We start from the raw sequence: 12,429 nt of genomic DNA on the forward strand, positions 1-12,429 counted from the left end.
TGCACACCATCTGGGCTGCAGAGAAGAGTTTGGAAGACTCAATAGAAAATTTTCATATCAGTTGCAAAAACTATTCAAAACAAAAGGAAAGCAATGGTGGGAGGTATTTATGATCTATCATATTCTGCATTTGAGTATAAGTTAGAACTTACACTTCGATGTTTCCTAGTAACTAGTTCATCAATTGAAATTAGCATATGTAGATGTAATACGTTTGCATACATTACATGAGATATCATTTTTAATATATTTAAAATGAACCAGACTGCTCTTGTCAATGCATACAAGAAGATCAATCTTCAACCAATGATGATGATACTGAAGTTCCCAATGCCTTTAATGTGTTCATTGCTCAGGACAACATATGAAGGTTTTACATATCATACATTATTTTTTTTCTTTTCATTTTGTTTCATCTCATGAAACTCCAACTTCTGTTCCTTACCTTAATAGGAAATTGATGCTCTTTGAGGATGGAAGTGTTGCAAGTGAGGCAGAATGTGGTGATCCAGTTTTAACAATTAAACGGCTAAAATCATCTTAAAAATCTGAAAGAATCTTTAAGTGTTTTATATCAGGAACTAGAAGAAGAGAGAAGTGCCTCTGCAATAGCTGCTAACCAGACAATGACAATGATTACCAGGCGGCAGGAAGAAAAAGCAGCAATGCAAATGGAAGCATTGCAGTGCCAAAGAATGATGGAAGAGCAATCAGAGTATGATCCGGAAGCTTTGCAGATTTTGAATGATTTAATGATGAAAAGAGAGAAAGAGAAGCAAGAACTTGAAATGGAATTGGAAGAGCACAGGAAAAAGATACTGGACTATGAAGGAAAAGAGAAATTGAGGGTGTTGAGAAGAAAAGATGGAATTGTAAGAAGTAGAGACTCCTCTTCATCTTGCAGCAACATGGATGAGCTAACCATTGATCTTAATTAACTATGAAGCAAAGGATGAAGACAATGGCATCTTCAACCATGAGGAAAGCAGCCACAACAATTTAAGTGCTGATACAGTTTCAAATTTGGAGGAGATGGCAATAGACTGTGCAAAGTATATAAGTGTTGTTGATAATTCATTGGCAGAATTTGAGGAAGATAAGGTGTCCATTCTAGATGAGTTCAAAGCATTGAGGGAAAAACTTATCGCAGTGGTGATATAATGAGCAATTCCTTGATGAATTTAACTTGATTGAGCTTTCATCAACCAGGTGACAAAGACTTGATATGCAAAACTCATTTCCTACACTTGAAATGGATAGTATGAAGGTGTCCTTTGAAGAGGAGGTTGATCATGTTTATGAGAGGTTACAAGCTCTTAAAACAGATAGGGAGTTTCTAAAGCACTGTAAGGGATCCACACAGAATGGAGACAAAGGAATGGATCTTCTTCAAGAAATCTTGCAACATCTTTGTGCGAGCTCCTCAAAAATTTATCCCCTGCTCCTTTTATCTGTTTTGCATAACTACTAAATTTTAGCCTTTACCTATGCCAACAAATTCTAAAAAGTTTGAAAATTATCTAGTGCCAAGGCACTAGCTAACCCCAATGTGGCTTTGTCACTGAAGAGTGAAGTATAAAAAAGAGCTTTATCCTTCAATGAAGTGATAAGTTAGGCCTTCTAAATGGATCCAATATGACATCTAACACAAAGCACTTTGTTTTAGATTGTCTTAGAGATGAGTTCATCACATTTGGAGTTTCATTTAAGACTTATTATGGCAACCAATTCTCGTGATGTAGAGCTCATATTTTTTTATTTATTTTTTTGTGTGTACATATAGAGCCCATATTTAGTTGGGTTTATGTGTGATTAAAAGAATTTTGTTAATAGGTGAGCCAATGTTATTAAACTGATTATCAATTCGGTTGAGATACTAAGTTGACAAGTCATTGGCTCAATCTATGAATCACTTGTTGAACTTGCTGGTTGAATTACTTAATTGAATTATATAAGAATATATAATAAATGTAATAATAAAAGTATTATGATAAATATATACTTGTGGTATAGTGATTAATGTTAGAAAGATATAAAATTATTAATGTAATATCACCTAATATATTAAGGTTTTGGATTAAAATAGATCTTTACCATTAATGTTGCATTACGTAGGTTAGGTTGTGGGTGTTAACAGTATGAGCTTGGAAAATTTCACACGGCAAAATAATGTATCGATTATGTATAAATTATAATCTGTACATATTTGTTAGTTATGGTTATGATGACTGAAGTTACTGTTTAGACCTCATAATTACTTCTTCATGGATCATGATATTCATTAATTAATTATAATTTTTTCAAAAATATGTTTAGTGATATATTTTTATTTATTTTAAATAATTCATATTTCTATCGTCGATTTATACTCTCAATCAAAAACATATAATTGAAAATATTATATTCAACTGTCAAATTATTATTATTATTATTATTGTTATGAGGTGAAAAGTTTTGGGCGACCTTTGGAGGACAGTAGCCTCATTAAACTATGATGAATATGTAAGTATTTTATTTGAAAGTGGTAATTAGTGAAATGATTATAATGTTGATCATCTCAAAATAATTTTTTTTTTGGTGAAGATCTCAAAATTATTTACTTCTTAAGAATAGTGTTGTAACAGAGTGCATGTCAAACAAATGGCATAACATATGCCGGAACAAAATTTTGACGTGCATAATTACACCAGATTGTTTTATTTACTCTAAAAATCGGCAAACGGCAAATTGAGAAGACTAATTTTGTTAGGATGGAGAAAAAAAGATTATAGCGAATTATGAAGCGGAGAAAGTTATATTTATTATCATTTTAGACTTATTATTCTTATTATCTGATTAGTTACCGTTATATTAATTTGAAATCAACAATAGAAAAATAGAAGAAAAAAATAACTGTTGTTGATTTTGAATTAATCCTTTGATAAATAGAAGAAAAATGCATGTATCTCCAAGAAACTCTCAAAGAAAACTAAAGCGCTCAAAATGTAAAAACTGATTACAACTAAAAACTGAATTCTCTCTTCAACATGAAAATCTGACTTCCACTAAGTTCTGAGTTCCACTCCTTTTTACAAAACAAAGACTACTTTAAAAAAAAAAATATATATCTTCAAATTGATGTTGTCCCTCATATCAAACAAGCATCCAACGACCTTCAAATTTCCATCTCATCTTCTTCTTTCATCTTTCATTGCCATGTGTCCTTTTCAGTGTATAAAAAGAAAAATAATTTGCAAAAAGTTAAAATTTCTTTTCTTTTACCTCTTTTTATCAACTTGGGCTTACTTCTTTAAATTTGGCCCAAAGTTTACCTGCACTTTAATACAATTCAGCCCATAAAACATAAGATAATTACCACTAAATTAAATAGAAATTAAGACTACCACTCGTCAGATTAGGTTTTGGCCTAAATACGTTAAGTTTATATAAAATATTTTGAACTTGGTTTGACCTATTAATTTGGTGTACTCTACATTATAGGTTTGGTCTTGTCTATATTTAAAAATCAAAATATATGACCTAGGCATATTAACATGTTTAAGCCTACGAATCTTTAATAATTATCATAATAATATATATATATATATAAAATAAATTTTTATTAGTTAAATTTATATAAATAATTATTTATTTTATTTGAATTAAATTAAATAATACGATATACTGACGTATAGGTCAATATTTGTAAAATGAAATGTTTTCTAAACAAGTTTTTTTTGAGGTCCAAGCCTATTTTATTTTACTAAATATATTAGCTAGGTCAAACCTAACCTACTTAGACCGAATTATAAACACTTAATAGACCATTTGATCCATTTAAATCCCTACATGGAAGTTATGTGTGAGGAAGAACTTGCAATTTGTGTGTTAACAGTATTGAGCTTGGAAAATTTCACACGGCAAAATAATGTATCGATTATGTATAAATTATAATCTGTATATATTTGTTAGTTGTGGTTATGATGACTGAAGTTACTGTTTAGACCTTATAATTACTTCTTCATGAATCATGATATTTTTAATTAATTATCATTTTTTCAAAAATATGCTTAGCGATATATTTTTATTTATTTTAAATAATTCATATTTCTATCATCGATTCATACTCTCAATCCAAAACATATAATTGAAAATATTATATTCAACTGTAAAATTATTATTATTATTGAGGTAAAAAGTTTTGGGCGACCTTTGGAGGATAGTAGCCTCATTAAACTATGATGAATATGTAAGTATTTTATTTGAAAATGGTAATTAGCGAAATGAATATAATGTTGATCATCTCAAAATAATTTACTTCTTAAGAATAGTATTGTAACCGAGGGCATATCAAACAAATGGCATAGCGTGTGCCGGAACAAAATTTTGACGTGCATAATCACACCAGATGTTTTATGTACTCTAAAATCAACGGCAAATTGAGAGTACTAACTTGGTTAGGATGGAGAAAAAAAGGTTATAGCGAATTGAGAAGCGGAGAAAGTTATATTTATTATTATTTTAGACTTATCACTCTTATTATTTGATTGGTTATTGTTATATCAATTTGAAATCAATAATAAAAAAATAGAAAGAAAAAAAAAACTATTGCTGATTTCGACTTTGATAAATAATTAGATAGTAAGGGTGGTACGTCTAAAATATAATAAATATAACCGCCCCAACTGAGAGGCTTGATAGTCCATTGTTCTTTATAAAACAAAGGGGTGGTGAAGGGAGGGCCCCAATTGGTAGAAAAAAACCCGCAACTTTTTTTCTTCCAGAAACTCTTAGTATTTAAAAAATACATTGAATTTCAATTATTTCGAGTTGAGTCGAGTGAACTTACTCAAAGGAACAATATTCTCTTAATGTCTGTTTTTTCGTTTTCACAATTAAGACTTCACTTAAATATAATCGAGTCCCTTATTACTCGAACTTTTTACATATTGATTTATAAAACAAACAAATAATAACATTTGTAGATAGATCAAAAAACTCAATTTTTGAGTTTGTTCTTTCCGGTTCAAAGGTTGAAGTGACAAAAATAATAGAACCCCGTATACCGAAGTGAAAAAGAATTGAAGTGAAAAAGAACCAATTTTAATTATTATTATTTTAACCTTGAATAAAATTCATTAAACCAGTAATGAAAAAGAATTGAAGTGAGTAAACATAAACAGAAAAACCAAAATCACTGGCTGCTTGTGGAAGCTTGTGAAGCTTCCAAAAAATAATCCATTTTCTTTATCACTGGCTGCTACACTAGTCCGGTGAACATTCTTTACCTCAGTTACTCTACCATCAGCCTCATTCATACTCTCATATCACATGAATACCGAACTAATTTGTTTCCAGCTGCAATAGTAGACTGAAGAATATCATCCTCTTTCTGCTGCTTCACTTTAAGTGATTTTTAGAATAAATTTCAGCCCAAACTTTATTGAAATCTGAACGACACCGACTCCATTCCTCCTGTTTCTGCTTCAGTCGAGTCAATATTACAGGGAGCGCACGAGTTGGGTTTTTACGCAATATGTCTATAACGTCAAGACCATGGTCACCATATAGACGTTCAATGCACCTTAAATTTTGAACAGTAAAGTAATCTTCAATACGGTTCAGAGTCTCCATATTGATCTTATTTTCATTCATGTTATTATATAATTCCTCTGCACGTTTAGCTGCAGAACTCACAGACTCTAATAACATGTCCAGCTCAAATCTGTCATCTTCACATCTGAACAAGCTCTCTTCGTACTGATTCCTGCACATATGTTCGGAAGAGTAATCCTCACTTCCTGAACTCACAGATACCCAGTGATCATTCAATACTTGAGCACCAAGCTCAGATCTCTGACTAGCTGTAGGAATTGGATAATCAGCAGGTAGAAGCCGGTAGCTGGGAGTGCAACGTTTACAGTCACTGAGGTCAAGTTCTTGAATGGATTTTCCCATGTACTCCTTCTCCCTGTATCTTTCCTTCTCTTTAGCTCCATCCATCTCACGCTTCTGCTCTTTGTCTTTGTCTTTGTCCTCCAACTTTGATGATCTTAGTGACTTTTTACTCATGACACCAGCAAGGAACCCATCAATATTTTCCAAACACTCCAGGAAATCATTGAATTCCACCATAAGATCAAGATGCTTTCCAAGTAAATCGGTTACCAAATTTTGCAATTCATTCCTTTTTATTATTTCACTGACGAAAAAATTATGAAGGCACTTCAAGAAAGCTTGGTAGTCATCAGCACTGTTCAACTTCTCCTTAACTTTCTCAAAGAAACTGAATGCTTGACTATACATGTTCTTTAAGGTATCCTTGTCTTCCTTAGAAGAAAAGTCTGAAGCCAACCCAAAACCTTCAGCTTTCTTGACAGATTTCTTTTTCTCATGAAAGCGCTGCAAGTTCAAATCCCTGCTGTTATTATTTTATATTGACAAAAATCTCACATGAGTCTTTACAATATTATTATTTTTTATTCTATAAATAATGTTCGCCCATCTAAATGTGACAACGCCTAACTCACCAGGTGTTGTAAGCGAGTTAGGTAACGTGACATTATGAACAAAAATTTACAAAATGTGACATTCAGATAATTTTTTACAAAAAATGTGGCACTTTAATCGTTGTCCATCAAAGAATCCTATAACAATTTCCATCTTAAAAACAAATCAAGAATTACAAGCCGTCTGTACTAAATAGGGAATGAAAGAAAGGGGCAAAAAAGTAGAATACATTCTTATATATTAAATTAAAGTTTATTCTCTTAAATGTAATGCCTATAATAGAGTAAACGCATATGATTTACTCTGCATCAGTATCCTTTCTATATATACTGCAAAAGACAACTCTGTGTTTTGTGATATAGTTTCTGAACTGTTAAGAGTTTGTTTCGTGCCAGCTCAGGTTCTGTTAGAAGTTAGATTTGCTGAGCTGGGGGGACACTGTAATCAGTTTAATCTTAAGTCAATAACACAGTTCTCACTCAGAAACTTTCTCTGATCTCTTCTCTCTTTTCTCCTCCTCCTCTCTCTCTCCCTCTCTCTCTCATACTTACATTTACTCAACAAACATAAAAACATACTAGAACAGACGAGACGTACAAAGAAAAAAAAAACAGAACAAACTTAAAAAATAAAAATAAAAAATAAAAAAGGAACCTACTCAGTCACAAAATTATATTCTGTTATGTAAATAACATTCACTCCAATTCCTTCTTATACTCAAACTAACTAGGTTGATTGAGAAAACTGCATTACACTCAACTAACAGAAAACAACCTTTTCGTCCTAAATAATCAGCAATAACTTTGGGGTAATAAGTTATAAGTCAGATTAGTTCTAGCAAACCCAACCCCATGAGCTAGGAAAATGAAAATGTAGAGAGAAAGAATCATCCAATAAAACCGTTAAAAAGGGGAGAAATGGATACCTCAAGAAATTGTTGAGCATTTATATGATCAGGTTCTCTCTCATCCTGATCACGATTAATCCTGATATCCTTACTCTCACGTTTCCTCCGCTTCTTGTGCATGTTCATCATTGTGTTGTCATCATCCATCTCAGGGTGTTCAACACTCAGATCACGCTCACGATCATGAGAAGGAAGCCTCTTTCGTCGATATACTTGCATTTGCCGCATCATGGGTGCCATAGAACTCCGCTCACTAAAGCGCTGCAATGAATTTCGAGCATCCGGAGCATGCTGTGTAGAAGGTGCTGCGAAACTATCTGGTAAGAATCTAGTGAACTCCTCAAGCAAATCTCGATGATCCTTAAACAGGGTAGCAACCTCACTATAAATTTCACCTATGTCCTTATGCTCTTTGCGGTACATATTGGAAATGTTCAAGAACGATTTGTAAACATGCTCATCACTTTGGAATCGTTTCTTTATCTTGTTCACAAAACTAATAGCTTCTTCAAATTCAACCGTTTTCTTTGGAGGAGCCTCATCCCTTACTCTCTTCATCTTTTATCGGTTCTCCAGATTTTCCTAGGAAAATTCGCTGGAAAACAAGTCGAGTAGATCGACAAGAGAAAGAAAAAAAAAGAGTGAAGTGTTTGATCGGACAGAACAACAAGGTAAACAAGAAAAACAACAAATAGGGTTTCTTCTTTCTCTGTCTCTCTCACGTTGTTGCGTTAGAACGATGGAAACTGAGGCGGTGGGAACCAATTAAAAGGCTAGATTTAGAATTTTATATGGGAAAAAAATTTAATTATTGCATTTTAATTAATTAATTATGCAATTTGGATTGTGATTTTTTTTTTGGAGGTTTGGATTGTGATTTGATAGAAGAAAATAAATAAAATTTGTGATATGTGATTTAATTTTTTACAGTTTTGGATTGTGAACCAATCTGCGTGTGTGATTTAATATAAAAAATTAATCAAGATTTGATGTGTGATTATATTTAAATTTTATTTTTATTTTTATTATAAAAAAATTTGGTTTGTTATTTAAATTAAAAGTAACAATTATTATTAATAAGGAAAATAAAATAAAGATTTGATTTGTGATTTAAACTCAAAAATCAATTTGAAAAATCTGTATTAATAAATGAAATAATTCAATAAATATTCTAAATCTCTAAGGAATAAGGATTACCTAATTTAAATTTAAATTATGGAATCAAAAAACAATTACCTGAATTGGATACCCGAGTCAAAAGTTATGGCCTTCAGAAGTTTTATGATTAAATTATTATTATTTTTTTATAAAAAATGACACGTGTCAACCTTAGGTGAGAGATGCCTAAATGAGGCGTCACATTGTAAAATAGATCCGTAATTATTTCCAAAACTGCCATAAATGCGTAATATTTAATTAAAATGCAATAATTAAATTTTTTTGCCAATTTTATATATCTCAAAGATATGAATTAGTATTATTATATCTCCTTGGAGTGATGGATCAATCAACAAATTAATGACTCTATAGGTTGTGTCAAAATTTCTATATAAATACATAAAATACAAAATTTAAAGTTACACAATACGATAAAGTTTTGTTTCAAAATTTAAAAGTACATAATATTTCATTTTTAAAGATTTGTCAAAATTTATAATCTCTCACCTAAGGTTGACACGTGTCATTTTTTATAAAAAAATAATAATAATTTTAATTGAATTTTTTGATTCCACATAACTTGTACTTTTAAATTTTGTACGCAATGATAGAAATCTCATTTGATATATTTTATTTTTTATCATTTCATTTATGTTTTTATTTTATTTTATTTTAAAAACAAGATATATTTTAAAGTTTTTTTAATAACAAACTTTTAAATAATATATTAAATTAATTTAAATTTAAATTCATATCTTTGAGATATATAAAATTGGGTAATCCTTATTTTCAATGTGACGAGAGGCATCTCTCAGAAGGTTACGTGTCATTTTTTATAAAAAAATAATAATAATTTAATCATAAAATTCTGAAATAACTTTTGATTTTTCAAATTGTTTTTTGAGTTTAAATCACAAATATATATTTCTCACAAACATAATTTAAATTTTTCCTTATTAATAATAATTGAATTATTTTATTTTTTAAATCACAAAAACCAAATTTTTTTACTTTTAATAACAAAAAAAATAAAAATAAAAATAAACACATCAAATCTTGATTAATTTTTTATATTAAATCACACACGCAGATTGGTTCACAATCCAAAACTGTAAAAAATTAAATCACATATCACAAATTTTATTTATTTTCTTCTATCAAATCACAATCCAAACCTCCAAAAAAAAAATCACAATCCAAATTGCATAATTAATTAATTAAAATGCAATAATTAAATTTTTTTCCCATATAAAATTCTAAATCTAGCCTTTTAATTGGTTCCCACCGCCTCAGTTTCCATCGTTCTAACGCAACAACGTGAGAGAGACAGAGAAAGAAGAAACCCTATTTGTTGTTTTTCTTGTTTACCTTGTTGTTCTGTCCGATCAAACACTTCACTCTTTTTTTTTCTTTCTCTTGTCGATCTACTCGACTTGTTTTCCAGCGAATTTTCCTAGGAAAATCTGGAGAACCGATAAAAGATGAAGAGAGTAAGGGATGAGGCTCCTCCAAAGAAAACGGTTGAATTTGAAGAAGCTATTAGTTTTGTGAACAAGATAAAGAAACGATTCCAAAGTGATGAGCATGTTTACAAATCGTTCTTGAACATTTCCAATATGTACCGCAAAGAGCATAAGGACATAGGTGAAATTTATAGTGAGGTTGCTACCCTGTTTAAGGATCATCGAGATTTGCTTGAGGAGTTCACTAGATTCTTACCAGATAGTTTCGCAGCACCTTCTACACAGCATGCTCCGGATGCTCGAAATTCATTGCAGCGCTTTAGTGAGCGGAGTTCTATGGCACCCATGATGCGGCAAATGCAAGTATATCGACGAAAGAGGCTTCCTTCTCATGATCGTGAGCGTGATCTGAGTGTTGAACACCCTGAGATGGATGATGACAACACAATGATGAACATGCACAAGAAGCGGAGGAAACGTGAGAGTAAGGATATGAGGATTAATCGTGATCAGGATGAGAGAGAACCTGATCATATAAATGCTCAACAATTTCTTGAGGTATCCATTTCTCCCCTTTTTAACGGTTTTATTGGATGATTCTTTCTCTCTACATTTTCATTTTCCTAGCTCATGGGGTTGGGTTTGCTAGAACTAATCTGACTTATAACTTATTACCCCAAAGTTATTGCTGATTATTTAGGACGAAAATGTTGTTTTCTGTTAGTTGAGTGTAATGCAGTTTTCTCAATCAACCTAGTTAGTTTGAGTATAAGAAGGAATTGGAGTGAATGTAAACTTATTTACATAACAGAATATAATTTTGTGACTGAGTAGGTTCCTTTTTTATTTTTTATTTTTATTTTTTAAGTTTGTTCTGTTTTTTTTTTCTTTGTACGTTTCGTCTGTTCTAGTATGTGTTTATGTTTGTTGAGTAAATGTAAGTATGAGAGAGAGAGAGGGAGAGAGAGAGGAGGAGGAGGAGAAAGAGAGAAGAGATCAGAGAAAGTTTCTGAGTGAGAACTGTGTTATTGACTTAAGATTAAACTGATTACAGTGTCCCCCCAGCTCAGCAAATCTAACTTCTAACAGAACCTGAGCTGGCACGAAACAAACTCTTAACAGTTCAGAAACTATATCACAAAACACAGAGTTGTCTTTTGCAGTATATATAGAAAGGATACTGATGCAGAGTAAATCATATGCGTTTACTCTATTATAGGCATTACATTTAAGAGAATAAACTTTAATTTAATATATAAGAATGTATTCTACTTTTTTGCCCCTTTCTTTCATTCCCTATTTAGTACAGACGGCTTGTAATTCTTGATTTGTTTTTAAGATGGAAATTGTTATAGGATTCTTTGATGGACAACGATTAAAGTGCCACATTTTTTGTAAAAAATTATCTGAATGTCACATTTTGTAAATTTTTGTTCATAATGTCACGTTACCTAACTCGCTTACAACACCTGGTGAGTTAGGCGTTGTCACATTTAGATGGGCGAACATTATTTATAGAATAAAAAATAATAATATTGTAAAGACTCATGTGAGATTTTTGTCAATATAAAATAATAACAGCAGGGATTTGAACTTGCAGCGCTTTCATGAGAAAAAGAAATCTGTCAAGAAAGCTGAAGGTTTTGGGTTGGCTTCAGACTTTTCTTCTAAGGAAGACAAGGATACCTTAAAGAACATGTATAGTCAAGCATTCAGTTTCTTTGAGAAAGTTAAGGAGAAGTTGAACAGTGCTGATGACTACCAAGCTTTCTTGAAGTGCCTTCATAATTTTTTCGTCAGTGAAATAATAAAAAGGAATGAATTGCAAAATTTGGTAACCGATTTACTTGGAAAGCATCTTGATCTTATGGTGGAATTCAATGATTTCCTGGAGTGTTTGGAAAATATTGATGGGTTCCTTGCTGGTGTCATGAGTAAAAAGTCACTAAGATCATCAAAGTTGGAGGACAAAGACAAAGACAAAGAGCAGAAGCGTGAGATGGATGGAGCTAAAGAGAAGGAAAGATACAGGGAGAAGGAGTACATGGGAAAATCCATTCAAGAACTTGACCTCAGTGACTGTAAACGTTGCACTCCCAGCTACCGGCTTCTACCTGCTGATTATCCAATTCCTACAGCTAGTCAGAGATCTGAGCTTGGTGCTCAAGTATTGAATGATCACTGGGTATCTGTGAGTTCAGGAAGTGAGGATTACTCTTCCGAACATATGTGCAGGAATCAGTACGAAGAGAGCTTGTTCAGATGTGAAGATGACAGATTTGAGCTGGACATGTTATTAGAGTCTGTGAGTTCTGCAGCTAAACGTGCAGAGGAATTATATAATAACATGAATGAAAATAAGATCAATATGGAGACTCTGAACCGTATTGAAGATTACTTTACTGTTCAAAA

The 12,429-nt window shown here is 31.7% G+C and overlaps 3 protein-coding genes across 3 annotated transcripts; 2 read left to right on the forward strand and 1 right to left on the reverse strand.

Moving 5' to 3' along the window:
- The first annotated feature begins 255 nt into the window (after window positions 1-255).
- On the forward strand, window positions 256-1,161 carry LOC133294210 (myosin-binding protein 3-like). The gene is made up of 4 exons (XM_061492861.1): window positions 256-341; window positions 454-511; window positions 579-879; window positions 947-1,161. The coding sequence occupies exons 1-4, from the start codon at window positions 256-258 to the stop codon at window positions 1,159-1,161; spliced, it is 660 nt and encodes a 219-aa protein (XP_061348845.1).
- A 3,288-nt stretch (window positions 1,162-4,449) lies between these two features.
- LOC133294208 (paired amphipathic helix protein Sin3-like 2) lies at window positions 4,450-7,954 on the reverse strand. The gene is made up of 2 exons (XM_061492859.1): window positions 7,415-7,954; window positions 4,450-6,369 (listed from the first exon to the last, which is right to left on the reverse strand). The coding sequence occupies exons 1-2, from the start codon at window positions 7,952-7,954 to the stop codon at window positions 5,380-5,382; spliced, it is 1,530 nt and encodes a 509-aa protein (XP_061348843.1). The 3' UTR covers window positions 4,450-5,379.
- A 2,081-nt stretch (window positions 7,955-10,035) lies between these two features.
- On the forward strand, window positions 10,036-12,421 carry LOC133294209 (paired amphipathic helix protein Sin3-like 2; the record flags this gene model as incomplete). The annotated part of the gene is made up of 2 exons (XM_061492860.1): window positions 10,036-10,575; window positions 11,630-12,421. Coding segments are annotated over exons 1-2 (1,332 nt in total), but the record flags the coding sequence as incomplete, so codon positions are not given.
- Between the last annotated feature and the right edge of the window lie 8 nt (window positions 12,422-12,429).

The sequence above is a fragment of the Gastrolobium bilobum genome, unplaced genomic scaffold (assembly GCF_033153095.1).
Source record: "Gastrolobium bilobum isolate Gb01-03AN ecotype WA unplaced genomic scaffold, APGP_CSIRO_Gbil_v1 utg31278, whole genome shotgun sequence".
NCBI lineage: Eukaryota > Viridiplantae > Streptophyta > Magnoliopsida > Fabales > Fabaceae > Gastrolobium > Gastrolobium bilobum.

What these genes read in the sequence shown, in the direction of transcription:
- LOC133294210 (XM_061492861.1), top strand. Translation starts at nt 256, where the DNA reads ATGAACCAGACTGCTCTTGTCAATGCATACAAGAAGATCAATCTTCAA. An exon ending in AAGTTCCCAATGCCTTTAAT is followed by an intron (nt 342 to 453) that starts GTGTTCATTGCT and finishes TTACCTTAATAG; the next exon opens with GAAATTGATGCTCTTTGAGG. An exon ending in AAAAGATGGAATTGTAAGAA is followed by an intron (nt 880 to 946) that starts GTAGAGACTCCT and finishes TTAACTATGAAG; the next exon opens with CAAAGGATGAAGACAATGGC.
- LOC133294208 (XM_061492859.1), bottom strand. Translation starts at nt 7,954, where the DNA reads ATGAAGAGAGTAAGGGATGAGGCTCCTCCAAAGAAAACGGTTGAATTT. An exon ending in ATGCTCAACAATTTCTTGAG is followed by an intron (nt 6,370 to 7,414) that starts GTATCCATTTCT and finishes CGCTTTCATGAG; the next exon opens with AAAAAGAAATCTGTCAAGAA.